The sequence below is a fragment of the Plodia interpunctella genome, chromosome 11, assembly GCF_027563975.2.
Source record: "Plodia interpunctella isolate USDA-ARS_2022_Savannah chromosome 11, ilPloInte3.2, whole genome shotgun sequence".
Lineage (NCBI taxonomy): Eukaryota > Metazoa > Arthropoda > Insecta > Lepidoptera > Pyralidae > Plodia > Plodia interpunctella.
Window position 1 is genome coordinate 8,819,333 of NC_071304.1, and position 24,454 is coordinate 8,843,786.

The 24,454-nt window shown below is 35.5% G+C and overlaps 2 protein-coding genes across 4 annotated transcripts; both read right to left on the reverse strand.

Moving 5' to 3' along the window:
* Positions 1-7,135: 7,135 nt before the first annotated feature.
* LOC128673705 (alpha-1,4-N-acetylglucosaminyltransferase-like) lies at positions 7,136-20,959 on the reverse strand. Of its 3 annotated transcripts, none has more exons than XM_053751737.1 (3): positions 20,162-20,959; positions 19,682-19,794; positions 7,136-7,390 (listed from the first exon to the last, which is right to left on the reverse strand). In XM_053751737.1, exons 1-3 carry the CDS (start codon positions 20,950-20,952, stop codon positions 7,347-7,349), a joined length of 948 nt encoding a protein of 315 aa, XP_053607712.1. In that variant the 5' UTR covers positions 20,953-20,959; the 3' UTR covers positions 7,136-7,346. The 3 variants fall into 3 exon arrangements, with proteins under 3 accessions (XP_053607712.1, XP_053607713.1, XP_053607711.1); XM_053751738.1 differs by lacking the exon at positions 7,136-7,390 and adding an exon at positions 16,954-17,089; XM_053751736.1 differs by lacking the exon at positions 7,136-7,390 and adding an exon at positions 18,453-18,966.
* Positions 13,164-16,650, reverse strand: LOC128673706 (lactosylceramide 4-alpha-galactosyltransferase-like). Its single transcript, XM_053751739.2, has 3 exons — positions 15,995-16,650; positions 15,186-15,301; positions 13,164-14,712 (listed from the first exon to the last, which is right to left on the reverse strand). The coding sequence occupies exons 1-3, from the start codon at positions 16,609-16,611 to the stop codon at positions 14,471-14,473; spliced, it is 975 nt and encodes a 324-aa protein (XP_053607714.1). The 5' UTR covers positions 16,612-16,650; the 3' UTR covers positions 13,164-14,470.
* Positions 20,960-24,454: the final 3,495 nt, after the last annotated feature.

Genomic DNA, 24,454 nt, shown 5'->3' on the forward strand with positions numbered 1-24,454 from the left:
AACTTTAACCTACACAGGAAAGCCATTTTATCTAAACGCCAGCGGTGCGTAGGTTAAAATTAACGTCAATGTTGACTAGTGCAACCCACTGTAATGCTTAAAGAAACAAGAATAGCCCAAGCTCATTTAGTATAACGCGGTTTTATGTTGGGTTTGAACATTTTGCGGTTTCTTCTGCGCTATTAGGGTAGTTTACCCTCTTCCCCGGTTCTAGGGTAAATTAATTCTTTACAGGGGTAAACGCGGGGTTTAGTGGTCGTAACCTATACAACAGTAAGACCGTGAAATTGATATTGTATTTTGAAGAAACCGTTTAGTTATTTATATCGATATAAATTTCTATTATCTATGATATCGGAGTACTGTATCTTGTTTTTTAATATAATAAAACGTGCTGAACTAAGAACAAGACACTCGTCTTCCAGGTTACAAAACCTGCCTTTACATTGGGTGTTTCTCAGAGCGTTTCGACCGCTGCGGCCGCGCTTTCATTACGATCCGTCATTTTTCTTGATAAAATTGTCCACAGCAATATTCAATTCTTGTATTGGTTTAAATAAAAAATAATTATTATGACAGCGGGTCAAGATGGAAAAAGATATTTTTCAGATTGGGTCTTGGATGTTTATATGTAGCGTTGTGTTAATATCTCATAACACAAGTCTCATAAACTTACTTTGAGGTTAACTCAATGTGTGTGATTTGTCCTAATATTATTAATATATTATCCTAATCCTAACTTCTTAACTAATAATGTAAACGGGAAAGTAAGTTTATTTGTTACATCTTCACGCTTTACCTGCTCAACCGATCTTCTTGAAATTTTGCATACACATAGTTTAAATGTACGGAGAAGGACATAGTGTACTTGTTGTCCTGAAATTCCCACGGGAGCGAAGTCCCGGGGCGCAGCTAGTTTATTACATTTTCACCGGTGAACGTGCAACATGTATGATGCAATTACTCAAAAATCTTCTGGAAAGCAAACGGTGTAATCTTAGCAATATCTCCGCCACAACCTTACGTAAGTGATACGGGCCGCTTCAAATAAATCGACGGTTGGCTTGCTGTCTCTTCAAAGATTATACTGAAACAGAGTGGCCACGTCTTCTCACATTAACTTATTTTTACTTGAAACTCGTTTTCGAAATTCTATATTGTCATATCAAATCATATTGCTTCCTTGATGTACATACATGTTACTTTGCTAGACGCGGGAGGAGTGTTTTTTAAAAAACTACAATAGTTAAGGATATATAGATTTATTCCGGATAATCACGATCGATTACATGAATAAAATAAAATAAATTAAATCTACGTGACCGCGAGCTTCAGCGATTGAAGTACGACAGCCCGACGAAGAGCCTCATTTTCCCACTGTGGTCCGAGGTTCTAAATCTGCAGTTTTGTAATATGGTCTGATCGGTTTCGGGAAATTGACTCATTGTTGTACGTTTGATCTGTTATACTTAATGGTTTTACTTTTATTTTGATAAATTGTATGTCTTTGGATGGTCTAAATATGTCATTATCTATCTATAGTAACTGTAGTTGCTCTTCTCACTGACATGCAAGTACAGACCGTGTCAAAATGAAGTGCGTCTAGAGTAGCCAAAACGATTTGAATATACAATATTTTTTGTGAGGACACACGTAAAAAAATATTGTAAAAATATCTTCCTACATAGATATATCTATATGAGCAGTCATGGTGGTTAATGCTTAGCTTATTAGTATTGTTTGCAACCGTTATATATTTTTATCTATGTTTGCAACTTATGAAAATTTTAACATTAATCTAGATTTGTCTAATGTACCTACTTATCTAGATTTGTCTAGTCTGCCTTCAAATATTTCGACAAGTAATGTAATTTTGTAATTTTGAGTTGTTTTATGAAATTTGTTCTGTGTAACTTAGATAAAATAATTAATTCCTTTAGATCATGGATTTAATAAGTACTACAGAGTATTTACTAATTCCACGCTTTAGATATCAAAAAAAAAAGTAGCGCTGGTCCCTTCAGGACCAGTGGTCCTGAAGGGACCAGCGCTACTTTTTTTTACCAGCGGTCACAACACACATAGGACACACACAACAAAATCCTGGGTGCCACAGGGCACCCAAGTCTGCCTCTGTACGGGCGCAAGAGGTGATAGGCAGGTGACACCCACACATTGCGCCCGATACAGAGGCAGCCACCCTTCGGCCGCAGAGGACAGGGGGATCGTCGAGAGACATACCGAATCTCCTCTTCCCCTGCGGCCCCACCGCGCCGTGTTCAGCGCCACGGCCGCGCTGTGGTCGCGGAGGACAAAACCCCACGACCCCACCTCTGGTCCCCTCTAGTTTCCACATCCAAAGGCTGGTGGCGGGTCACCAGCCAATGGCAGTACTACCGAGGGGACCGTCCACCAGGCCCAAAGCACCCACCAAAGTCTCTGGCCTTGGGTTCCTCTTGGTTCACCGGGGTGGCTGGTTGTGTCAGACCAGCCCCCCCGGTTACTAAGCCCCACCATCGCGACAAGATGGGAACCCGTCGGTGGGGGAGAGACAGAGCTCCTAACTCAACAAAACGTCGCTTCTGCACGTACTAATCTTCAGGCTAAAGGCAGTATTGATAAATTGAGCAATCGGCTTGGGCGTAGCCCGGCGGTGCAAGCGACATAATAATTTCCACAGCTTGCTCTGAGATGAGAAATTCAATCTTGTACTTATTGACTGGACTACTTTATCTAAGAGTGTATGACTAGCATTCGTCCGCGGATTCGCCCACGTTTATTTCGTGCGTCCATTTATAACTTATTGCTCATCAATATCTCTGGTTCTAAGCAACGAATCGCAATGAAATATGTACCGGCGTTAAATTAATACCATCCGCTATACGACTGTGAAACCACATCAAATTCCATACAGTCGTTTTTACTTGATACGCGAATATACGTTTTTGGTATTTAAAAAGTTTCATACATTCAACCTATTTGGTATACAAATATGGAAATATCGTAATCATGACATAATCATAATGATTACAAGATAATGAAAACAAGATTTTTTAAGATACACTTTATGATTATATTTTCGGAGGTAAAAAACTTATGGCGTTTACACACTATCTACGTATTAGCATACTTTTTATTTACCGCAAGTTTGGCGAACAGGGGGCTTACCATCATCTCTTAACGCGATCCAGTTCAGGACCTGAACTGATCTGCATCGCTAATTCATACCATCGAGTTGACATAACGATCCATTATAGGTAGTCATCAAAACAATACGTCGTATCGATTTCATTCACTCATTTTGCATACAATTCGGTACCATGATGTGCATTGAGAACGTAAACTGCATCGCGTATCTGTCAAAATTCGCGATTAAAAAAAAAAATACTATTTCTGATTGATTACCACGAAAGAAGTCCCACAGACGTGGCGCTACTGTCGCTGAAAACAATGACGTGGTCTATCTGTTATTGATAGTTCCTAGTTTTGCCACCGAAACTCCATCGTGGTACGGTTTTTATGTTCTGAAGTTTGTGTTTAGTGTTATGATTATGATCGACAAATTTGTTAGTCTAGATTTTATTGCATTTATTGTAATTGATATATATTTTTTTATTGTGTTTTGTATTTACTTTAGTCATGTAACTAATACAAAGATAATAATATACATTTTAAGTTTAAGTAACAAAAAAATACAAATTGCTTTCTCAAAATGGAACTTGATATCGGAACACAACTCTTAAAACGAGATAAAATATATAGAGATCGTATAGCCTTATCTCTTTCTTACATTTGGCCGCTGTCACTGGGGTTTACGATTCAGAGAGAGAGAAGGAGTGAATGAAATTAATAAAAAAAGTAAAAATTACTTTTTTTATGAATTTCATTCACTCCTTGCGATTCAAATGAGACTTTGTTAAGATAAGTAATTGGTGGTACCAAATAACGCAATTCATTTTACGTTCCTAAACTAAATTGCCCTGCATTTGAATCATTGTGTAAATAGTTGATGGTAGGCGCTCTGGTCCGCGTTAGTGTGTAGCCGGCATAACAGCAATGACTACGAATAAAGACGTGTTGAGTCTTAAATTGCCTATATTTAAACTGTTAATAAAAGAGACATACGACCCACCAGCGCCATCTATCGCGGCGTTTCCATCCGCAACACAGCCCATTTGGTGGCCATAATAGTCAAATTGCTTTATGTAATTCGGCACACTATATTAGAACATTTGGCGATACAGCCAACGTTTGGTGCCGCAATTTTAAAGTAATTTGCTACTTCACATGTAATTTTGATGATTTATTTGTGTAATAAACTGGGGGGACATACGTTATGTTGTGTGTTATCAACTCATTTGTGTGTTAACCCGGTAACTTCCTTAGCCGGAATGCATCGGAGCTCAGTGTCCTGCTTTTTAACCGGCGACGCAAAAAGAGATATGGTTAACGTGTCTGTCTGTGTGTCTGCGTATCTGTCTGTGGCATCGTAGCTCCTGAAACGGATGAACCGATTTTCGTTTAGTTTTTTTTGTATCATAGATAATTTTATCCCGAGTGTTCTTAACAATGTTTCATGAAAATCTGTTCAGCCGTTCAAAAGTTGTAGCGCAATGAATATTGAAAGTTGGGTTTTTTTTTAACTTGTCTAAATAAATAAAATAAATAATAAATATAAATATATTAGGAAAAATCACACAGATTGAGCTAGCACACAAAGTAAGTTCGAGACTTGTGTTATGGGATACTAACTCAACGATACTATATTTTATAACAAATACATATAGATAAACATCCAAGACCCGGGCTAATCAGAAAAAGATCATTTTCCATCAAGACCCAACCGGGGATCGAACCCGGGACCTCTCGGTTCAGAGGCAAGCACTTTACCACTGCGCCACCGAGGTCGTCAATAAACTTGTTCTTCTACACTTCGCACGGTCTTTGTCCTTGGTAGTCAGACTATTGTATTATAATGTTCTATTATCACGTAATGAAAACCTTTAGCAAACTCCCAAATCCAAAATGGATTTATAAATTAGTTCCCATTTAGATCTAATGTACCCTTTTTTGGGCCTTTCGTAAACCGAGCACGTTTCTTATGCAGATAAGTGGAAAACAGATGTATTAGGAATAATTAATGGTAATGAAATAGGGGTCCAGTAGACCCCTATTTATCATGCTGTGGTCAGGGGGTCCAACACGGAAATCACAAATTAAGGGATTTGTAAACGGTCGTGAGGCTATTAACGTGGAAGGAATACTTTGTCGTTAAAATATAATTGAAGTGTTATAAGTTTCCACGAAAGTGACATTTTTGATACTAACTTTTATTGTCCTCAAAGAGATCTGTTTTCGTTCAGCGAGTGACAAAAAATCATGCTCGTACCGTTGGAGAGTGCCCTCGTCGGGAGCTTCCAATCTTTTACGTATCCCAGCTTATAAAGGCGAAGTAAGTTTGTTACCTGTTCATGCTTTATCTACTCATCCAAACTTCTTGAAATTTTGGATACATTTAGTTTGAAGTACGGAGAAGGACACAGGGTATTTTTCATCCCGGAAAATGACTGCTCCCGTGGAAAATTCACGCTGGCGGAGCCGCGAGCGAAATTTTTACTTATACTTAGTTTATTACATGTATGAAATAATTACCTAAGCGAAATTCATGTGGGCGAAACCGCGGGCAAAAGCTAGTATAAAATGTGTATGTAATGGTAAGTTCTTATGGCATGGTAGGGACATACTGTTAAATTAGTTTCTCCTTCTCTGCAGTGTTCGTTAAGAAAAGTGTGTTTGTAGTTGTAATATTGTTTAACTAGGTGTGAAGGTCTAATTTCTGGATGAAATCACGAATTAGACTATGTTAGATACCCAGAAATTATATTAGAATTATGTGATCAAATGGTATCCACCATTGGCAAAAATATTTAAAGTTAATTTTCACGCTATTTGACCACGCTAATGGTCAGTTCCGTGGGATCAAATAGTGAATAATCCCCGTTAGGAACCGTGGAAACTTCGACTTAATTTGCTAAATACTCCCAGATACGGAGTATCGGATAATTAAATTCGATACTAAAGTAGAATTTGAATAGTTGTAAACTTGAGTAAATATCTTTCCCTTAATGCTTTCTTAAGGCTACTAGAATTATTTAGTAGTTCAGTTTAGTTACTGTTAACAATTTACAGTAACTGTTCTATTGCCGGGAAAAAAAAATGAAATTTAGCATAATTTTTGACATTACATTTTTCCACTCGCTTTATGTTGCGTATTTTTGTTCTTTGTAACGAAAAAACTGCAATATATTACAAGATAAACTAGTAAATTATATCTGTGGTAGCGGGAATAACTTAGTATAATCAATAAACATTTATTTAATTAGTTTCGTTACCGAACTATCGATAGTTTCAATCAAAAATGACAATACTATCGATATTATACTCAGTAGCGTTAACTGGCAAGAATACGGGGTTGAAAAGAGGTATGAAACTTCTACTAAATAAATTAAATTAAATAAATAAATATGTGGGAACAAATTACAAACTAAGTTCGAGACTTGTGTTATAGGATACTAACTCAATGATATATCTTATAACATAAACATACAAAGATGAACATCCAAGACCCATGCCAATCTGAAAAATAGTTATCATTACCTGACCGGGAATCGAACCCGAGGACCACCGGTGTAGGAGTCTGGCGTGATGACCATTAGGCTAAGGAGGTTGTCGAAAACATCGTGAGGAAATCTGCACTCTAGTTGATATTTTATTCCCCGTCGTCATTGACAGACAGCCTTGTTCTCCCCACTGCTTGGGCTGGAATGGATTATAGAAGTTAATGTAATTAATTTTTTTTTTTTTTTAATATATACAAGTCCTAATAAAATAAGAACACATTTCAGTATTCAGATGCCATCTCGGAATTCGAACATAGAAATCATTTGCGCCTCGTTAGCGTTCGATTTGGTGTTGCACGAGTTGGTGCTATACAGCATACAGCCATAATGAATGAACTCCAAAACATACTTACGTAAAAGATTTTATTTGAAGTTTTCGGAAATTTTATTTTATTCTTTATTTAAATAAAATCCTGGCAACACATATTTAAATTATATTTTATTAGATTCTTTATTAAAATAACATCCTGGCAGTCAACACGTAATTGAACAAATATAATAAAAGGGAAATTTCAACGATTTTTCACGAAATTATCTATAATCCTGGCAGTCAACACAAATAGATATAAAAATAAAACAAATATTCCACCTAACCCGTCACGTAGGCTATGTCAATAGCAATTTGAGGAAGTGTCAGTCAAGGGTGAGTTGTTCGCGCACTGTCAATCAGAAGTGCGATTTGGCGCGAATGTGCCAATATGGGCAATTTCCTGGAAAAATAATATTTTCTTTTACTAATATATATACATATATATATAAATAATCAAAGAAAATATTATATATATATATATATATATCAATTATAGCGAAATCCTAGTGGTATTATAAATGCGAAAGTTTGTGAGGATGTATGTGTGTATGTATGTTTGTTATTCTTTCACACAAAATCTACTCGACGGATCATTATGAAACGTACACGAGTAGAATATATCCTGAAATCAGAAATAGGGTACTATTTAGCCCGGAATTCCCACGAGAGCGAAGCCCCGGGACGCAGCTAGTCATACGTAAATATTATAAACAAGGGACATAAATCAAAATGTCGTACGATGTGTAAACTCTCACACTTCAAAATAATGCTTGTTAGAAATCAAACTAACACGAAACAACCCAACATGACTCTTCCTTGCAGCTGGCAACACCAAACTTAAATCTCAAGTTGTATTCCGTTCAAAATTCAACCTCAAAACAATCACATTAAGATTGATTTTAAAATAAACTTTTCAATGGAAAGTATCAAGGAAATATTTATTCAAAATTCTACTTTAAGTAATCGAGTTAAGATTGAGTTTGAAATAAATCGTTGTGAAGAAAGATCCCGATATTTCATTGACATGTCGTCTACAAATGTTACTTGAATTTTGATCGCAGAGTTGTTGGGTATCTTCTTTACAGTACATACGTCACGTCGTGCTAAAGTTTATTCTATCTACAAGTTTATATGTTGGACAAATTAAAAAAAAACCCGAATTTCAATATTCTTTTCGCCACAACTTTTGAACCGATTTTAATCAAACTTATCTAACAACCACCGCATAAAAATTAGCTATCAAATAAAACCAACCGAATCCAAATCGGTTCACCCGTTGATGAGCTACCGGTGCCACATAGACAGACACAGATAGACAGACACAGATAAACAGACACAGATAGACAGATACAGATAGACAGACACAGATAGACAGACACAGATAGACAGACACAGATAGACAAACACAGATAGACAGACACAGATAGACAGACACAGATAGACAGACACAGATAGACAGACACAGATAGACAGGCACACTTAGCGGTCAAACTTATAACACCCTCTTTTTGCGTCGGGGGTTAAAAATCTATATCTAAAGAATTATTGATATAATATCCGTTCATCTACACGATGACATGGTCAATCGCTTAGTAAGACCATATACTTCTGTTGGAAATAGCAACATTTTAGCTATTACAACGGCCCTATTTTAAATATAGTCCTATTAATATTTTCATCCATTAACAACTTCTACAACTTCTTGAAAAGGCGGCGTCGTTCTTGTGTCGCCCTTGTTTTTAAAGGCGACCCAAGACACACTTGATTTTCGCGTATCAGATCTCCGTCGCGTGACGCGTATGACACGCGTCGATGCCACGCGACGGAGAGTTTGCCATCGTGGACGCGACATGATCGCGATCATGTTACACCCCTATCCCTATATAACCGCGTATCTGATACGTGTCGTATCGGATATCATCATGCTCGGCAGAATGATGATAATGTGGACGCATTTTGATACGGTGTCATGATACGGCTATGTCATTTGATACGCGATAAGCCGCGATCCATCTCGAGGCGGTTTTTCCCCGATCATCAAAAGCGATACACAATGCCAATACACGATTAGACAAGTTTGCATTCACGTGTGGTGCAGTATGAGCGTAGATCTAAGAAGAAGAATATTACAGTATCATAAGTGTGGATGTGGTTTTTGGCTAAACTGCGTGGCTCACGCGATAAAAGATACAATATGGTCAAAACGGGGGTCCACACTTATGATACGCATACTCGATACGATACACCTGATACGGATATGATTACTTGATACAAATGTGGACCCAGCTCTACAGTTGTTTCTAGGCAGCGGTGATCACTTACCATCAGGTGATACGCTCGTTTGTCGTTTTATTTTTTTGAAAAGCTACATAAAATTCAACTGTTCGGTGGTATATTATCACATAATAGAATGCCTCGTCATCCAGCACTAGTCAACTTAACCTGACAGAAACTTTCAAATTCATATTCAAAATTCTTTATTCAATTTACGATGATATACATCACCTATTGTCATCAAAAAAATTACTTAAACTAAGTCTAATGCCGGCTTCCAAAGCGCAGGTGAAGAAGAAGCGGCGCAACAAACTTCACCGCAACCTTTTCTTCAAGGACGTCAATTAACAAATATAGGTCTTATACATATGTATAAGACATATATTTGTACCTATATAATTATTAAAAATGTCAAAAACGCAAATAATGCCATTTTGTCTTATCGGCGGTGCGCAGATTAAAGTTAACGTAATCGTTGACTGGTGTAACCCATCCTTAGTTTAGTAGTGAATTAACAAGTTTACACTATAAATCTTCCATTTGCGCTTTCCGCTAACTCTTCCGCAGAACGCCTGAATTCATTTCACTCTTATACAGGGCCGGATTATCACAAAAGGCCTAGGGCCCATAATTGACTATGGGCCCCGAGAAATTTTCTTCTCATTTTTAAGGAGTGTTTTATTGTTAACACTGGTGTCAGATTTTATTCAAGTTGTCCCGATGCCATCATTGGGACATGACTTTTACAATTACCTAGCAGGACATAGTTACATATACTAGTCAACTAAACAGTTAACTATTACACGGGGTTTCCTTACGATGTTTTCGTATTCATGAGTAGGTTTCTAACCGGGGACATTTGACTGAAAATGATAGGCGACAGACTGGACTGTCCTTATCTCCGACAGACATGTCGCAGCAGTTGTTGTACTAAGACGGTACTAAAAATTATTTAAATAAAAAAATATTTAGATCCTGTGATGGTTCTAAATATTTTTTTATATTTAAATAATTTTTAGTACCGCCTTAGTACAACAACTATGTGTATGTGTACCACAAATTATTTTCAAATCCTATCTCATGAATGAGAATGAAAATATAAACTCTTTTTGTACTGACAAATTGAAGTGAATTGAAAAATACATGGCTGAATTACACAAAAAAAATTAAAAATGTCGGTGTCTATATTCGAATGGCACGTCATAGAACTTGGCTAACATTTTGTAGATTTGAGAACAAGACATTTTTGTAATTTAAAAATCTGCCCGTGGCGGTTGAATTTTATGATAGTATATTTCTATTTTGACGCAATTGATAACAAGAAAAGATAATTAAATTAGGTAGATAACATATTACTTAAAGTGACACATTTCGAATTGTGTGAGAAACCGACTAGACATATTTTAAAAAGTTTATAATGACATAAGGGCCCTCAAAACGCGTAACCTAAGCCGGCCCTGTTGGCAGGGGTTTTCAAGTCAAAGTTGCAAAGTTATAATTCCACCGTAAATCCTATAGGGCATTAAATTCGTAAGTTTGGAGAGTCGGAAAGATAAGCTGCATTTGTGATGAACTTAAATCAACGCCTAAAACGTTGTTATACCACATAGACGCAAGAAATAATTAGAAATTTATACGTGTAATAAAAAATACTATTTATCCAAAATCAAGTTACAAAACGAATAACACAGTTTTGTAATTTGATATGTTTATATGTAGGTACGTAATTTATTTCCAAAATCAATCAAACTGTAAAAAAATTACATATTGTATAGCCCCTCGATTGTTGTCCTGGCGCAACGTGCCCACAAGGTTGGCAGCATTGCCATAATGCTTGACGATTTCGTCTTCTTTTTCTAGTTTTTAGTTCATATATATGTAACTAGCTTTTGCCCACAACTTCGTATGTGAGTAAAAATTCGTTTCCCGTGGGAATTCCAGGAAATCCCTTCTAAGTGCTCCCCTACACTGTCCTATCAGAATAGGAATCTACACACCAAATTTCAGCTTTCTATGCCCAGTCGTTTCGGCCGTGCGTTGTCTGTCAGCCATTCAGTCATTCAATTAAAGTTTTATATGTATAGATTTGAGTTCACAGCTCCGAATATAACCTAAACACACGAGGATGTGGCAGAGATGATTTTACGTAATATCTACACGAGCTATCTCCGATGGAATCTAGACTTTAATCTTCATAACTACAAACATCGACATATATGAAAAACAGCTAAAAATTAGTGAACTTGCGCAAACGTCAGTGCTAGCTCAAATATTTGAAAATTTAGTTGGAGAGTGGCCCCATTGCTCTGTCGTGGTCCGTTGCGTCGATGTCCATCAATGGATCAACTCAGAATTATATGAAGCAATCACATGCTAAAATTCCATACAACATACATAAACATATCTATACTTAGGTACGCTGTTTTTACGGTATCCGGAAAATAAGCTTAGAAGTATCTACGTATATGGATACCATAATAATGGTGGATGGCATAAAGCCACTCAGAAATCAGGCACTTAAAGAGTGTTGTGTAAATGTTGCTATTCAGCATAATATCATCATTCAGAAATCAACCAATCATATTTTACTAAGTAACCCGACGTCCTAACTGAGCGGCGTACTGCACAGCGACGTTATAAGTGTCATTATGACTGTTTTTTTAAACGAAAACATTTGTCATAAGTAAATATAATATTCAGTATTGATGTTTCTTGAATTCTAAGAAAAAATATATGAATTCTTGGCTTTTCTTTCCCTCTTCTATCTAAAAATTTTCCTATAATATTTCACAAGCGGCCTGTCCCGGCTTCGCTTGGGTAAAAACGTAATGAATTATACACCTAAACCTTCCTCGGAAACCACACTATACGTTGGTGAAAACCACAAGAAAATCTGTGCAGTTATTTTTGAATTTATCGCGAATAGGCAGACTGACGCGACATAATATGTAAAGTTGTCATTTGGTATAAGGTGGCCAATCTTACCTTTTCTTGTCTCTATTGCTTCAAATCATTTATTCAGAAATTAGACCTCCACAGGCACTTTTTCTTGTAAATTTTTATATTTATAGTTATTTCTCACATATTTCTACAAACTACTGGCATTTCGGAACGACCACTGCTGAGAAGAAATGCCGAAAGAAACTCATTTGAACAGTGTTGGTCCCTATCAAGCCAGAAGGGCTTACCATTATTGTTTCTTACAATGTTTTTTTTTCTAATAATATATATATATATATATATATATATATATATATATATATATATATATATATATATATATTACCATTATTGTTTCTTACAATGTTTTTTTTCTAATAATATATAAAAGTACATAATGTACGTAGTCAAAAGGTATATCAAAACAGGTTATGATTGTGATCCGAGTGCTGATTATAATATATATATATATATATATATATATTTGTATATATATCGATGTGAAACACAAATAGGAAACGTTGTCGCTTATCTAGGACATTGGATATGAAGTCAAGTTTGTGGTGCTTCATAACTCTCCCTTTGCCTTGTTGACATCATTATAAACATAAACCAACCATTAAATACAATTTATAGCTACGATTTGTATGATAAGTAGCTTCGATGGAATAATCTTTGGTTCTAATTCCTGTTGTCATTGACAGCGGAAAATATAATACTTATTTTAAAAGACTCGATTCGGCATCATAAAAACTTTTTAAGTTATTTTTATTTTATTTTGATTACGACCTACAGATACATACCTACTTAGATTAAAATTACAGTATTCTAGTAAGGATCTCTGAACTAGTGAGGACTCGGACGGACGAACGGACAGAGCGAAACTATAAAGGGTTCCTTGTGGACTACGGAACCCTAAAAAGCATATACACGTATCAATGCGTCAAATTTGTGTATATCTATTTGTGTTTATTGTCAACTAGCGCTGAGGCCTGTGAATCCGCCCGCGGTATATAAAAGTTCATTAATGACATGAATGAATCTCAAAAACAAAACGTTTTGTCGAAGAAACATACATAACTGAATATAGTTCGTCGTTGGAATAATGAAAATTCTTCCTTACAATTTTAGTACTAAAAGGATATTAATTGCTCGCTTTTAAACTCTTTTATATTAAACCCCTAGAGTCCTATATTTATATTTCAGTCCCTGGCTAGGGGATCGTAAAACTACTGTTGAATATTTCATCCCGTAAGTTTTCCCTTCAGGCCACTTCTTATTTATTAATTAACTGATCTTTACTATACTAGATGTTATCCGCAGCTCTGCTTATGGTAGGTCATTAATTGTAACTATTCCAAATTACATCAAATTACATCAAAATTGGCTGACGACCGTGCGAAGTGGAGACGAAAAAAAATCCCAAGGGGAGCGAAGCTGCGGGGCGCAGCTAATCATACATATATAAAACATATGTAAAATTGAAAGAATAAATCATAATAATAATAATAATTTCCGAATTGAATTTTGATCCTTCACATTAGGATTTATGTCAAAATTTAAGTTTGAATCCAGTAATTAATCCATGTTGGCTTCTAATCGAGTTAATACGAATATATAAATCACGTCTCTCCGTGACGTCTTTGACAAATATGAGCCCGTTTTCTGGTTATTGCATTAGTTCGTATTAACATGACGTAACATCACATCACAGATAAATCACATTCCGAGAAGCGTGTGCTTTTAATTGTTCTAATTAAATATAACATATTTATTGCCTGTGGCTTTGCCCGCATAAATTTCACACGAGAGCAATATTTTTTAGGGATAAAGGTAGCAATTGTCCCTCTTCGTACTTCTAACTAAAACTTTGTGTACAAATTATTTTACTAACACTAGTTTAAGTTAACATCGTCACTAACATCAATCCATACTAATATTGTAAAAAAGTCTATCTGTTCCGCTTTAACGGCGAAACCGCTGGACCGATTTTGATGAAATTTGGTATGCATATAGTTAAAGACCACCGTTCAAACATATGCTACTTTTTTTTCAAAAGTCAACTCCCTAATGACTATAGTAGGGGGGGTCAAAGTTTGTATGAAAATCCTGTCTGTTCCGCTTTCGCAGAGATATTCACGCGGACGAAGCCGCAGGCTAAAGCTAGTCTGAAATATTTTGAATTTGAATAAATATTAAATGAATAAGCACACTTGCTAAAAATATTATTTTAAAGTGATTAATTAAAAGTTTTTCCTTTATTTACCTACAATTTATGATATGAGAACTCATGACTAAATTCGTTATAAATCGTCGGGCAATATTCCTTAGCCAAATTAGCATAAAAAGAGTGTTCTTCAATTCTGATATTCTTAGATACATAATTAAACATGTGGTATCCAAATATGTTTCGTGATTTGAGCTCGCTTATGACGAATGCTTGGAAATATTTTGCAGCTCTGTGATATGGTATTGGTGAAAACGTACCTCGGGGGTAAATTTTGAAGCCTGTAACAAAAGTGATACTTAATTATGGTACACGAGTTTCGAATTATTATTAAACTAGCTTAGGTCCGCGTGAACTTATCCGAGAAAGCGGAAAAGACATGACTTTCATACAAATTTTCACCCCCATTATAGTAATTGGGGGTTGATTTTTGAAAAAAGTAGTCTACGTTTGAAAGAGGTTCATTAACTACGTGTATACTCATACATTACATCAAAAGCGGTTTAGCCGTCAAAGCGGAAAAGGACTTTCGCATTAATATTATTAGTAGGATAATATTGTATGCCTGTTTTACGTCAACCCTCACTGGGAATTATATTGTTACCTATCAGCTGCTTTGGCTAACCCTTAGCCGCCTTGTACGGCATCCACGGAAGGATATGGAGTGGTTCTATTCTAGACAAGAATCTCACGGCACTTCACAATCATATATTAATATGATTATTCAATTACCATATTTATTGTCAATCCATACCTAGACATGAACCAGGTTCTGGAAGATCTGTCTCGCATAGCTCGTTCAGAACTCTGGTGATTACTCCTGGGCCATTATTTACATAATCAGTTAGATTAAATTCATCAACAAAATTTCTGGAAAGTTACAAGGATAGAGTGGATTGCACCAGTCAACTGTGGCGTTAACTTTAATATGCGCATAGTAGGCCATTTTATCTCAGGTTAATAATATGCATCATAAATTTGACGTTGATTTTGATCAGCGGGGCGCTGACGTTTGTACAAAATGGCGTACTTTCCGTATTTTTGCGCACGTTAAAGTTGACATCAAAGTTTACGGTGCAACCCACCCTTAGTGTTAACAGCGCGCAGGTTAACGTTAATCCAGCCACTCAACCCACCCTTACTTGATCAAAAAAAACCCTAGTCAGCTATCATTGAAAAAATTTTACATCTTTTATCGAGATAAAAATATTTTTTAAATGAGTTTAATCCACAAACCACAAAGCATTAAGATGCTTTTTGGTTTAAAACCTAGTTTAGGTTTTAAAATGCTTTGTGTGACTGTGAAGTGGTTCAATCCAAGGCTCATCCGTTATCTTGCTCAAACTGTATTTCCTCCTGCTCCATAGAAGCCCTAGATAAGATAAAATTTAAGGAGCTGACAGACAATATTCAGCAATGAATAGGCACATAAAAAGTAGTAGTAGCCCTGAATGATTCAATAACAAGACAATTACTGTAGCTACGTACTGGTCTAAATTGATTTAACATGTCTGCTATTTTAATTCGGAAAAGAAGAATATGTACTCTTCAGAAAGTACGTACATAATCGCTTGTTCCGCAACATATCTTCCTACAGTGTCAGTTGCAAAAGCTATAGCACTTGAGCCGACTTGAATTGCATCTTCGATTGCGGCCCAATTTCTCCCAAGAAACTCTAAAGGTCTGATCACCATTACATCCAAATCTAAATATATCCCTCCCAATTTATACAAAGTTAGAAACCTCAGTGCATCTGAGGTTACATGCATCGGCCATTTAGATTTCTGAAGAATACTTGTATCAAAATTTTCTATAGGTGTTCCTTTTACGTAATTAGCAATGTCAACTGTAAAGAATTTGATATTTCCTATCTGACTTAACAATTTATTAATCCCAAAATCAGATTCGAATCTCGATGAAAATATAACATTGGTTTGAAACTTTCGATTCGTTCTTGCGCAAGATTCTATGCAACAAGCTTGACGCACTGTTAACTGTCCCCTCGATGATGTTTCGTGAAAATATATGGAGTTTTTTTTCGCAACTATGTTTTCTGCTGAAGGTAAGTCTACATCAGACTGATTAGTCTTTCGGAGACTACTTGTTATATATTTGTGCAATAAAAATATATTAATAAAAATAAGTATTATCAATAGAAATAACTTTCTTCTGTTATCCATTTACTTGTAGATTTATAATTTTCTTATTCATGAACGACGCTACGCTGATCACCTTTTAAAATAATATAAGAATAATTATATTTTGCTTAACTAATATTTCAAAAATATAATTTACTGGTTAGTTACATTGTTTCTGATAAAAACACTGCACGTTTATTAGAAAATAGCAATAAACGATTTATGAGTACGTACGCTAAGTATTTTTATATTGATCATAGAAGTAGAGTCAGTAAAACAAATCAAAATATTAATGTTGATGTAGTAATATTAAATCCATCATTATCAGCCAGTTTAATGTGACCACCTGAACCTGCTTTCAGAAGGAAGATGTCCCATGATTCCTTTCTCTTATCTGAGCATTATACAGTTCTCAGCCATTGAGCATTGGAGCCCAGGGTCCACTTTACAACTTTTTCGTCTCCAATCCGCATGGTCGTCGGCATCACTAGTTGTCAGTCCGTTGGCACACATATCATACCTGACAACAAGATATGCCATGTTCATATCAAACTTATTAATAGTGTAATCAGGTTAAATATGGTAGTATCTTCGGAATGGTATAGGTTAGAATCTCAGGCGCAGCTCGAAAATATATATGTACGAGTATGTAGCTCCGTCAGGGTTTGCGGATCAATCAGATTTTAATAGGTAACAGAAAATTATAATTATCAAGTCTTTATGGTGATAATTACTTTTTCTTTCATTCTTCTTCTCATTTTGAATGAAGTCGGCTCTCCTGTTCATTTATTAATTTAATGTTCCAAGTAAAACATACTTATGAACGAATAGCGATTCTCCCAGATGACCATTACAAGAAACAAGGAAATTTCTCCAGATCTGGTATACCCAGCAGGACCCTGCGCATAATTGGATGGACAGATGAGTGCAGCAACCTCTCGAGGTTACTGGTGTGCGTCGAGTTAGGACAATATCATTTCTGTCATTTCGTTTCACACGTCAGTAAGCAAAAATAAATGGAATCTTATATTGAGCAGTTTTATAGCCGATTTCACGCCTTGATATTACATTGAATCAGATTTTTCCCGCAAGTCCGCCCGCGTGGAATTCCGAATGGACCATTTCCTTTTAATGGAATGAATGGTACCTTATGTCTTTAAATTTATGAATTAGTAACTTTACAAAAAAAACATTTAAAATTATTTAAACTTTTTAATAATAAGTTGTATCTAAATAAAATTCATAACATATAAAATATTCAATTAAAATGAATTCAAATAAATGTTAATAGATAATAACTTAAATAAAAAATAAAAAAAAACTAAAAATTATCATTTCGAAATAAATTGATCATAAAAAAATATTATAAAAAGTAACATGTAAATTAATAAATTGACAAAAATTCAAATTAAAACAACTGAAAATAAATTATGCGATCTATACGAATATACAGCAAATTTTCTTACTAAAGTAGGATTTTATATGTCACAATTGACATCTGTCAGCCTTTAGCTAGAACTGTCAAAAAATGTCTTCTTTTGTTAGCATTATCTTTATTTGCTTTATATATAAAACTCTTGCGTTACTGAGTGACTGACTGACAGACAACGCACAGCCGAAACTACTGGGCGTAGAAAGCTGAAATTTGGTGTGTAGGTTCTTATGATTGTGTACGGGAGCACTAAGAAGGGATTTCCTGAAATTCCCACGGGAAACGGATTTTGACTCACATATGAAGTTGTGGGCAAAAGATAGTTTCTATAGTATTTTAATGGTATAAGGTTTTTGTAGTTCTGATTTTTGAACATTAAATATTGTGTGCCCTGCGTTACAAGGTTACTTTTATGAATTTTGACGAAGTGTCAAATGTGATTGATTTATTAAATTTGTTCCTACTTTAATGGTTCTGTTATTGTGTGTATATTCAAAGCAGCTGCAAACCAAAATATGGTATGGTAGTGGTCGCGCCCCCGCTATCTCGAAGTCCTTGGTTCGATCCCCAGCGCGTGCAATTATGTGAACGTGTGCTCGTAAATATTTATCTGTGCTTCTGGGTGTGTTGTGCCCATTTCTGTGCTTGTGTCCATCTGACCCGCGAACCAGCTTAGTGTGGCCCGTCGAGTGTTGTCCATTACGTCGCGCCTCCAACCTCAGACGAGTTAGGGACATATGAGAACTCGTCGATGTATTTTTTATAGATCGTTGGGCAAAACTCCTTAGCCAAATTGGCATAAAACGAGTTATCTTCAATCTTAATATCATTCGTTGCGTAATTAAACATATGATATCCATATATTTGGTCTGTTTCTAAATGTGTCAATGCATACGCTTTGAAATATTCTTTGGCTCTGTAATATGGTATTGTATAAAAGCTTTCCTTTGGGTAGATATCAAAGCCTGTAACAATATTATACTATCCATACTAATATTATAAAGAGAAAAGATTTGTCTTCTTGTCTGTTAATGAATAAACTCAAAAACTACTGGGTTCATTTTGATAACATTTGGCACAGAGACAGACGAAACCTTCAGGTGTGACCTAGGCTACTTTAATAAATTTTCTCATAATATGTAACTAGCGGCGTGTTCCGGATTCATTCGGGTGAAACCATGATAAATTATACATTCAAACTATATAAAATGAGAAATTAAAACTTAACAGGCACTTTTTCATATTTTTTAATAAATTGTATAGTAATTTTTCAACAAGCTTACAATCTACATTTCGGAATATCACCGTAAATGCCATCCAGGGTCATCTATATATAAAATATTGTATTACGGACGATTAATGGTGGCCTGGGGGGGACCTAAAAGGAAGGGATGTGGTGCACTCCGACAGTGCCGGCAGAAGTAAAAGCTTGAATATTAACGTTGTGCATTTTTTACGTCTTACGAATTTTCGATCAGATGTCCTGACCCGAGTTAACATTTTTCACCCATTACAAAAAGTGCACAACGCCGCTAAAGAAGTTTTCACTTCAAAAAATATATTGTATCGTTGAGTTAGCATACACAGTCTCGACTTTGCTTGGAGGATAACTTAATGTGTTATTTGTTAATTTAATTTTAGTAATTTCTATTTATAGTAAGGATTTTATTTTTAACCTACCTTGACAGTTACGTTGTGTGAGATAACTCCCACATAGCTCTATAAGCACCCTGGTAATCACTCCTGGACCATTATTAGAAAAATCGCTCACATTAAACGCCTCAACAAAATTCCTGAAAAATCGAAAACGTTAATTGACACGAATTTCTCGATCATAAAGTACTTTAATAAGTACTTAGTAATCTAAGAGAGGTCAACATAATGGTCCCAAGAGTTTTTTTTACACTACTGAGTAAGCAAACAGGCATACAGCCCACCTAATGGAAAATGGACACCGCAGCCTATGTACGTCTGCAACACCAGGGAAGTCACACGATGTCGATCCTAAATGAATCTTTAATAATAATGGTTTTTCATTATAATTATTTGTTTCAAATAAATATATTGTTTTTCCCGATGACTGATAGATAGTCTATTTATATAAAGAATCCGTCCCTTTCTACCGATTGATTTACATTCGTAATATTAATCTTCACATACCTTACAGCTTTCTTTGCCACGTGTCTTCCTACATAATCTTTTGCAAATGCCATTGCCGCCGAATTAACAAAATAATTATCTTCCATCGCAGCCCAATTCACACCAAGAACTTCCAATGGCTTGATCGACATCACATCCAAATCTAAATAAATCCCTCCGCGTTTATACAAAGTTAGATATCTCAATGCATCAGACGTTACGTGCATTGGCCATTCGGATTTCTGTAGAATACTCGTGTCAAAATCTTCCATTGGAGTCCCTTTCACGTAACTAGAAATATTAACACTCAAGAATATAATATTTCCAATCTGACTTAAAAGTTTATGGATTTCGTAATCAGGATCGAATTGTAACGAAAATATCACGTTTATTTCTAATTTTGGATTCATTCTTGCGCAGGATTCTATGCAACAAGCCTGGCGAACTGTTAACTGTCCCCTTGTTGATGTTTCGTGAAAATATATGGAATTTGCAAATTTTCTTCTTGAAATTATATCGGGATAATGTGTGGATTTCATTGATTGTCTTATTGATGATGATTTATCAAAATGTATCGAGTTTGTTGATTGTTCTCTTGTTAATATTACGCCAATGGAGTTTGTAGTTTGTTCTCCCGAAGATATTTTGTTAAAATATATGGCGCTTTCGTTTTCAACTATATTGTTGTCTGTCGATTGTAACCTTGGGAGCCTTTTTGTTACACGTTTGGTGAATAATAGTAATGTAAATAAAAATAAATTGATAAAAATAAAAATTATAAAAAGGATAAACATTTTGTCATAAAAATACATTGTTCTACAAATCAAAATTGTGACCTGTCATTATAAGTTTTATAAACCTAAGATGTAATAATACCAGTGTTACTACTACTAGACTAAGCATTCACAAGCATTATGACGAGTATACATATTTCAAGACAACTGGCTGCAAAAATGTTTGTTCGCATATTTCGTTATATATATTTTGTTCGCATTGCATAATTATCACACCACTTGACAATAGATCAATATAAGTTTATTACAACGCACGTGTCAATCACAAAAACTGTTCGCAACACCCACTCACACGCGCTGTATCCCATACACAGTCTCCGCTGTGCCGCTTGCTAGCGGATCTCAACGCGTTCCTGAACTAGGAACCTGAATGTGATATGTTTGCTGATGGATGTAAGATGCTTGTCAGGAGTTGTTTGCGGTTTTGCTAGAATGACGAATGTGAATGTTGCTTGTGTTAAAAATACAATAATGTTTTTTTAATGTTTCTTTTTAATGTGACATTGTTATAAGATTTTTATTTTCTTCCTTTTATAAATACTGTAATAGGATACACCGTTGTATTTAAATAACAATAAATAAATAAATCAAAAATAGGCTCGTGTCGATTGGTGCCAAAATATATTAAAGAATTTTATTTCGCCAAAGCATATAAACACACACTCTATATTGGGTTAGTAGGTTTGAATCTCTATGATTCGAAGCGGACCATGGAGTTAGTACGAAGTACTTACTAAATCCATAGAGCGGACTCAACAGTGACGTCAAAAGAGAATGTCAACAAAAAGTCTTGCTGTCCAAATCAAATCTAAAATCAACTTCAAAGCGACATAAAAATCGCGCTTGTTCGAAGACTACATCGAAATACATATATTCAGCATTTTTTTCTTGACAAGGCATTTATATTCGATATCAATAGCAAATTTCATCAAAATGGGCCTAGCGGTTTAGCGATTAAAGCATGACAGACAGGCAGATAGACTTTGATATACATACACAATATTAGTGTGGATTTTTAGATTTCTGTAATAATTATACTGCTTCTCACAGAGTTACTGTTAAAGAGTAGAAATATATGAGAGTGAGGTATTCTAGGGTGAGTTGCACCATTAAATTTAACGTTGACTTTAACCGGCTCGCCGTTGTTGTTTAGGCAAAACGTCAAAAATCTTCCCAAACATTGGAGTGTCGTTTCAATCAGAAGTAAAAATACAAAATCGTATTTCAACATAGTTATATTTCTTTAAAGGCAACCCGACTACCGCATATACATTTGAATTTTAGTATCACGTTTACGTGTCGGTTTAATAATACAGCGGTTTTAATTAAAACGTTGCCAATTTTCAGTTTCATGTTACGCACCCCATTGATGGAACTTTCACAGTTTGTGCAACTCAAATTTTGTTCAACATGTTCAGCAGTGTTCAGCTCGCTAGTATTAATTATTTCCATGAAATTCTATCGAATGTCGTAAATAACACCATATTTTTTTTTTGTGGACGTCTCATATATATTATTATATCTACTATATCTTGTACTGTGAAAATAAAAATGTAACTGACAAGGGCGAGTTGGACTCGCACAGCTAGAGTTCCGTACAGTCACATCCGCACATCAATCTACCTAAATCCATTGGAAATTGGCTACTTTTATCGCACTATAGTGGTTAATGCAGGGTACTGAACTTGATGTACTTTTGACTGTACTAGGTTATAGGCTTCTTAATGATAACAAAAAATAAAATCAGACAACCGATCAGATTATCAGACTCATAGAGACAGTGTAATAATGATTGAACTTTGCGAATAAAGTACACAAGCAATATAAAACTCTAATTATATGTAGCAAAGGCAATATTATTGCTTATCAATCTTTTCTAACCAACTTTAAGGTTGCACAGCATTCAGCAAAGAATATAATTATTTATATAAATTAATTATTTTTATTTATTTATGTACTAACTCTTGTATAGAATGACCAACCGGACTAATCAAACCACGTAACTTTCAATAATCGTGTAATGATCTGTTAAAAATAATTCGGTTTAAAATGATTTTGAGCAATAGTTATTAATCAAGATTTTGTAGGTGTTTTCACAATCGATTTTATTGAGTCTGAAACGGTTCTCCGACAGTTGCTTCGCCTTACGATTTCGACGAACGAACATTTCGATTTACGATTCGCCGACAGAATGTCTCCTCTATTCTGTCGGCGAATCGTTCGTAGATGAAGGTTTCTGTCGTTCAAACGGCCGATGTCGAAACATTCTGTCGACGAAATGTTCGTAGGCGAAGCAATTGTCGGGGAACAGTTTCAGTCTCGATTTTATTATAGTGGTAATGAAAATATGAACGAACTAGTTCAGTAAACAACCAGGTTTACACCTCATTACGCCGACTCACCCCCGACTTAATCCGGAGGGTGTTAACACAAATTATTTTCAGCTAACGATACGATTTTGATACGATTATAATATCGATATATTGATTAAATAAAATGAATAGTAATGATAAAAGTTTGAACGCACGACACATTTGGCACACATATAAAAAAGTAGTATCAGTAAGCATATTATCTGCGCCCCGAGGCTTCGCTCCCGTAGGAATTTTAGGACAAAAAATAACCCTGTGTTATTCCAGGTTATTTCCTATCCGTGTACCAAATTTCATAACAATCGGTCCAGTAGATGATGCGTGAAGAGGTAACCAACAAACTTACTTTCGCATTTATAATATTAATTGGGATTATAAAACTTTTTAAAACATTACATATAGTCAACAGTTTACGCAATAGTGCTAATATTTACGCCCGTTGACGGATCAACAAAGGACAACGTAGAAATTATAAAAAGTTTTGACGTAGGTACGTCAACAAAAATCAATGTCAAAAGCTATAGAAAAAATAACTGAGCTATAACGTTCTGCGTCGTTGCAACGGAGCCCAACGTGCCGACGAGGCACGGCTCTACATCAACTTATTCAAAATCATTGTAATTTCGTTCCAAAAATCAAGAGATTTTTGTAGCTTGAGCGAAGTCGATTTCAGAGAATCGGATCGTGACATATAAAAAGCAAGGTTCAAGAAGTTTGCAACTCTAGAATGTGTGAACTATGCTCGATTTAACCGACTCCGCTCAAATAAATGTGTTCGGCTTTTAAAGCGATTAACAGACAGATGTATTTCATGTGTTCAAAGTTTGTTGTAGATTTATATTGCAGCGTCACTTTGTTGTTATGTGAACTTCGATTTTTTATTTACTGGCGCCTGCCAGCATTCTGGGCACATTGCTTCAATGCGGCGAGTACGAGATTTTTATATTTATAAATTGCAGCAATGTATAGCAGATGTGATTTGAGTTCAATAAATGTGAAATAATCACACAGAAACAGTATTTTATCCGAGATGATAAAATTGGTCGTTTTCCATACGAGTACTTCTAAATCTATCTCTCTCCTATCTGGGCATTTACCAGATTTCTTTCTCAGCCATTGAGCGTTGGAGCCGAGGATTCGCTTTCCAA

Coding starts and splice junctions, on each gene's coding strand:
- LOC128673706 (XM_053751739.2), bottom strand. CDS start 16,611: ATGGATAACAGAAGAAAGTTATTTCTATTGATAATACTTATTTTTATT. Junction 15,302..15,994: donor GTTGCGGAACAAGCGATTAT/GTACGTACTTTC, acceptor GTAACTTTCCAG/AAATTTTGTTGATGAATTTA. Junction 14,713..15,185: donor AGAACCTGGTTCATGTCTAG/GTATGGATTGAC, acceptor CTTTTGTTACAG/GCTTCAAAATTTACCCCCGA.
- LOC128673705 (XM_053751736.1), bottom strand. CDS start 20,952: ATGTATTTTTATGACAAAATGTTTATCCTTTTTATAATTTTTATTTTT. Junction 19,795..20,161: donor GTGGCAAAGAAAGCTGTAAG/GTATGTGAAGAT, acceptor TCGATTTTTCAG/GAATTTTGTTGAGGCGTTTA. Junction 18,967..19,681: donor CACACAACGTAACTGTCAAG/GTAGGTTAAAAA, acceptor ATATTGTTACAG/GCTTTGATATCTACCCAAAG.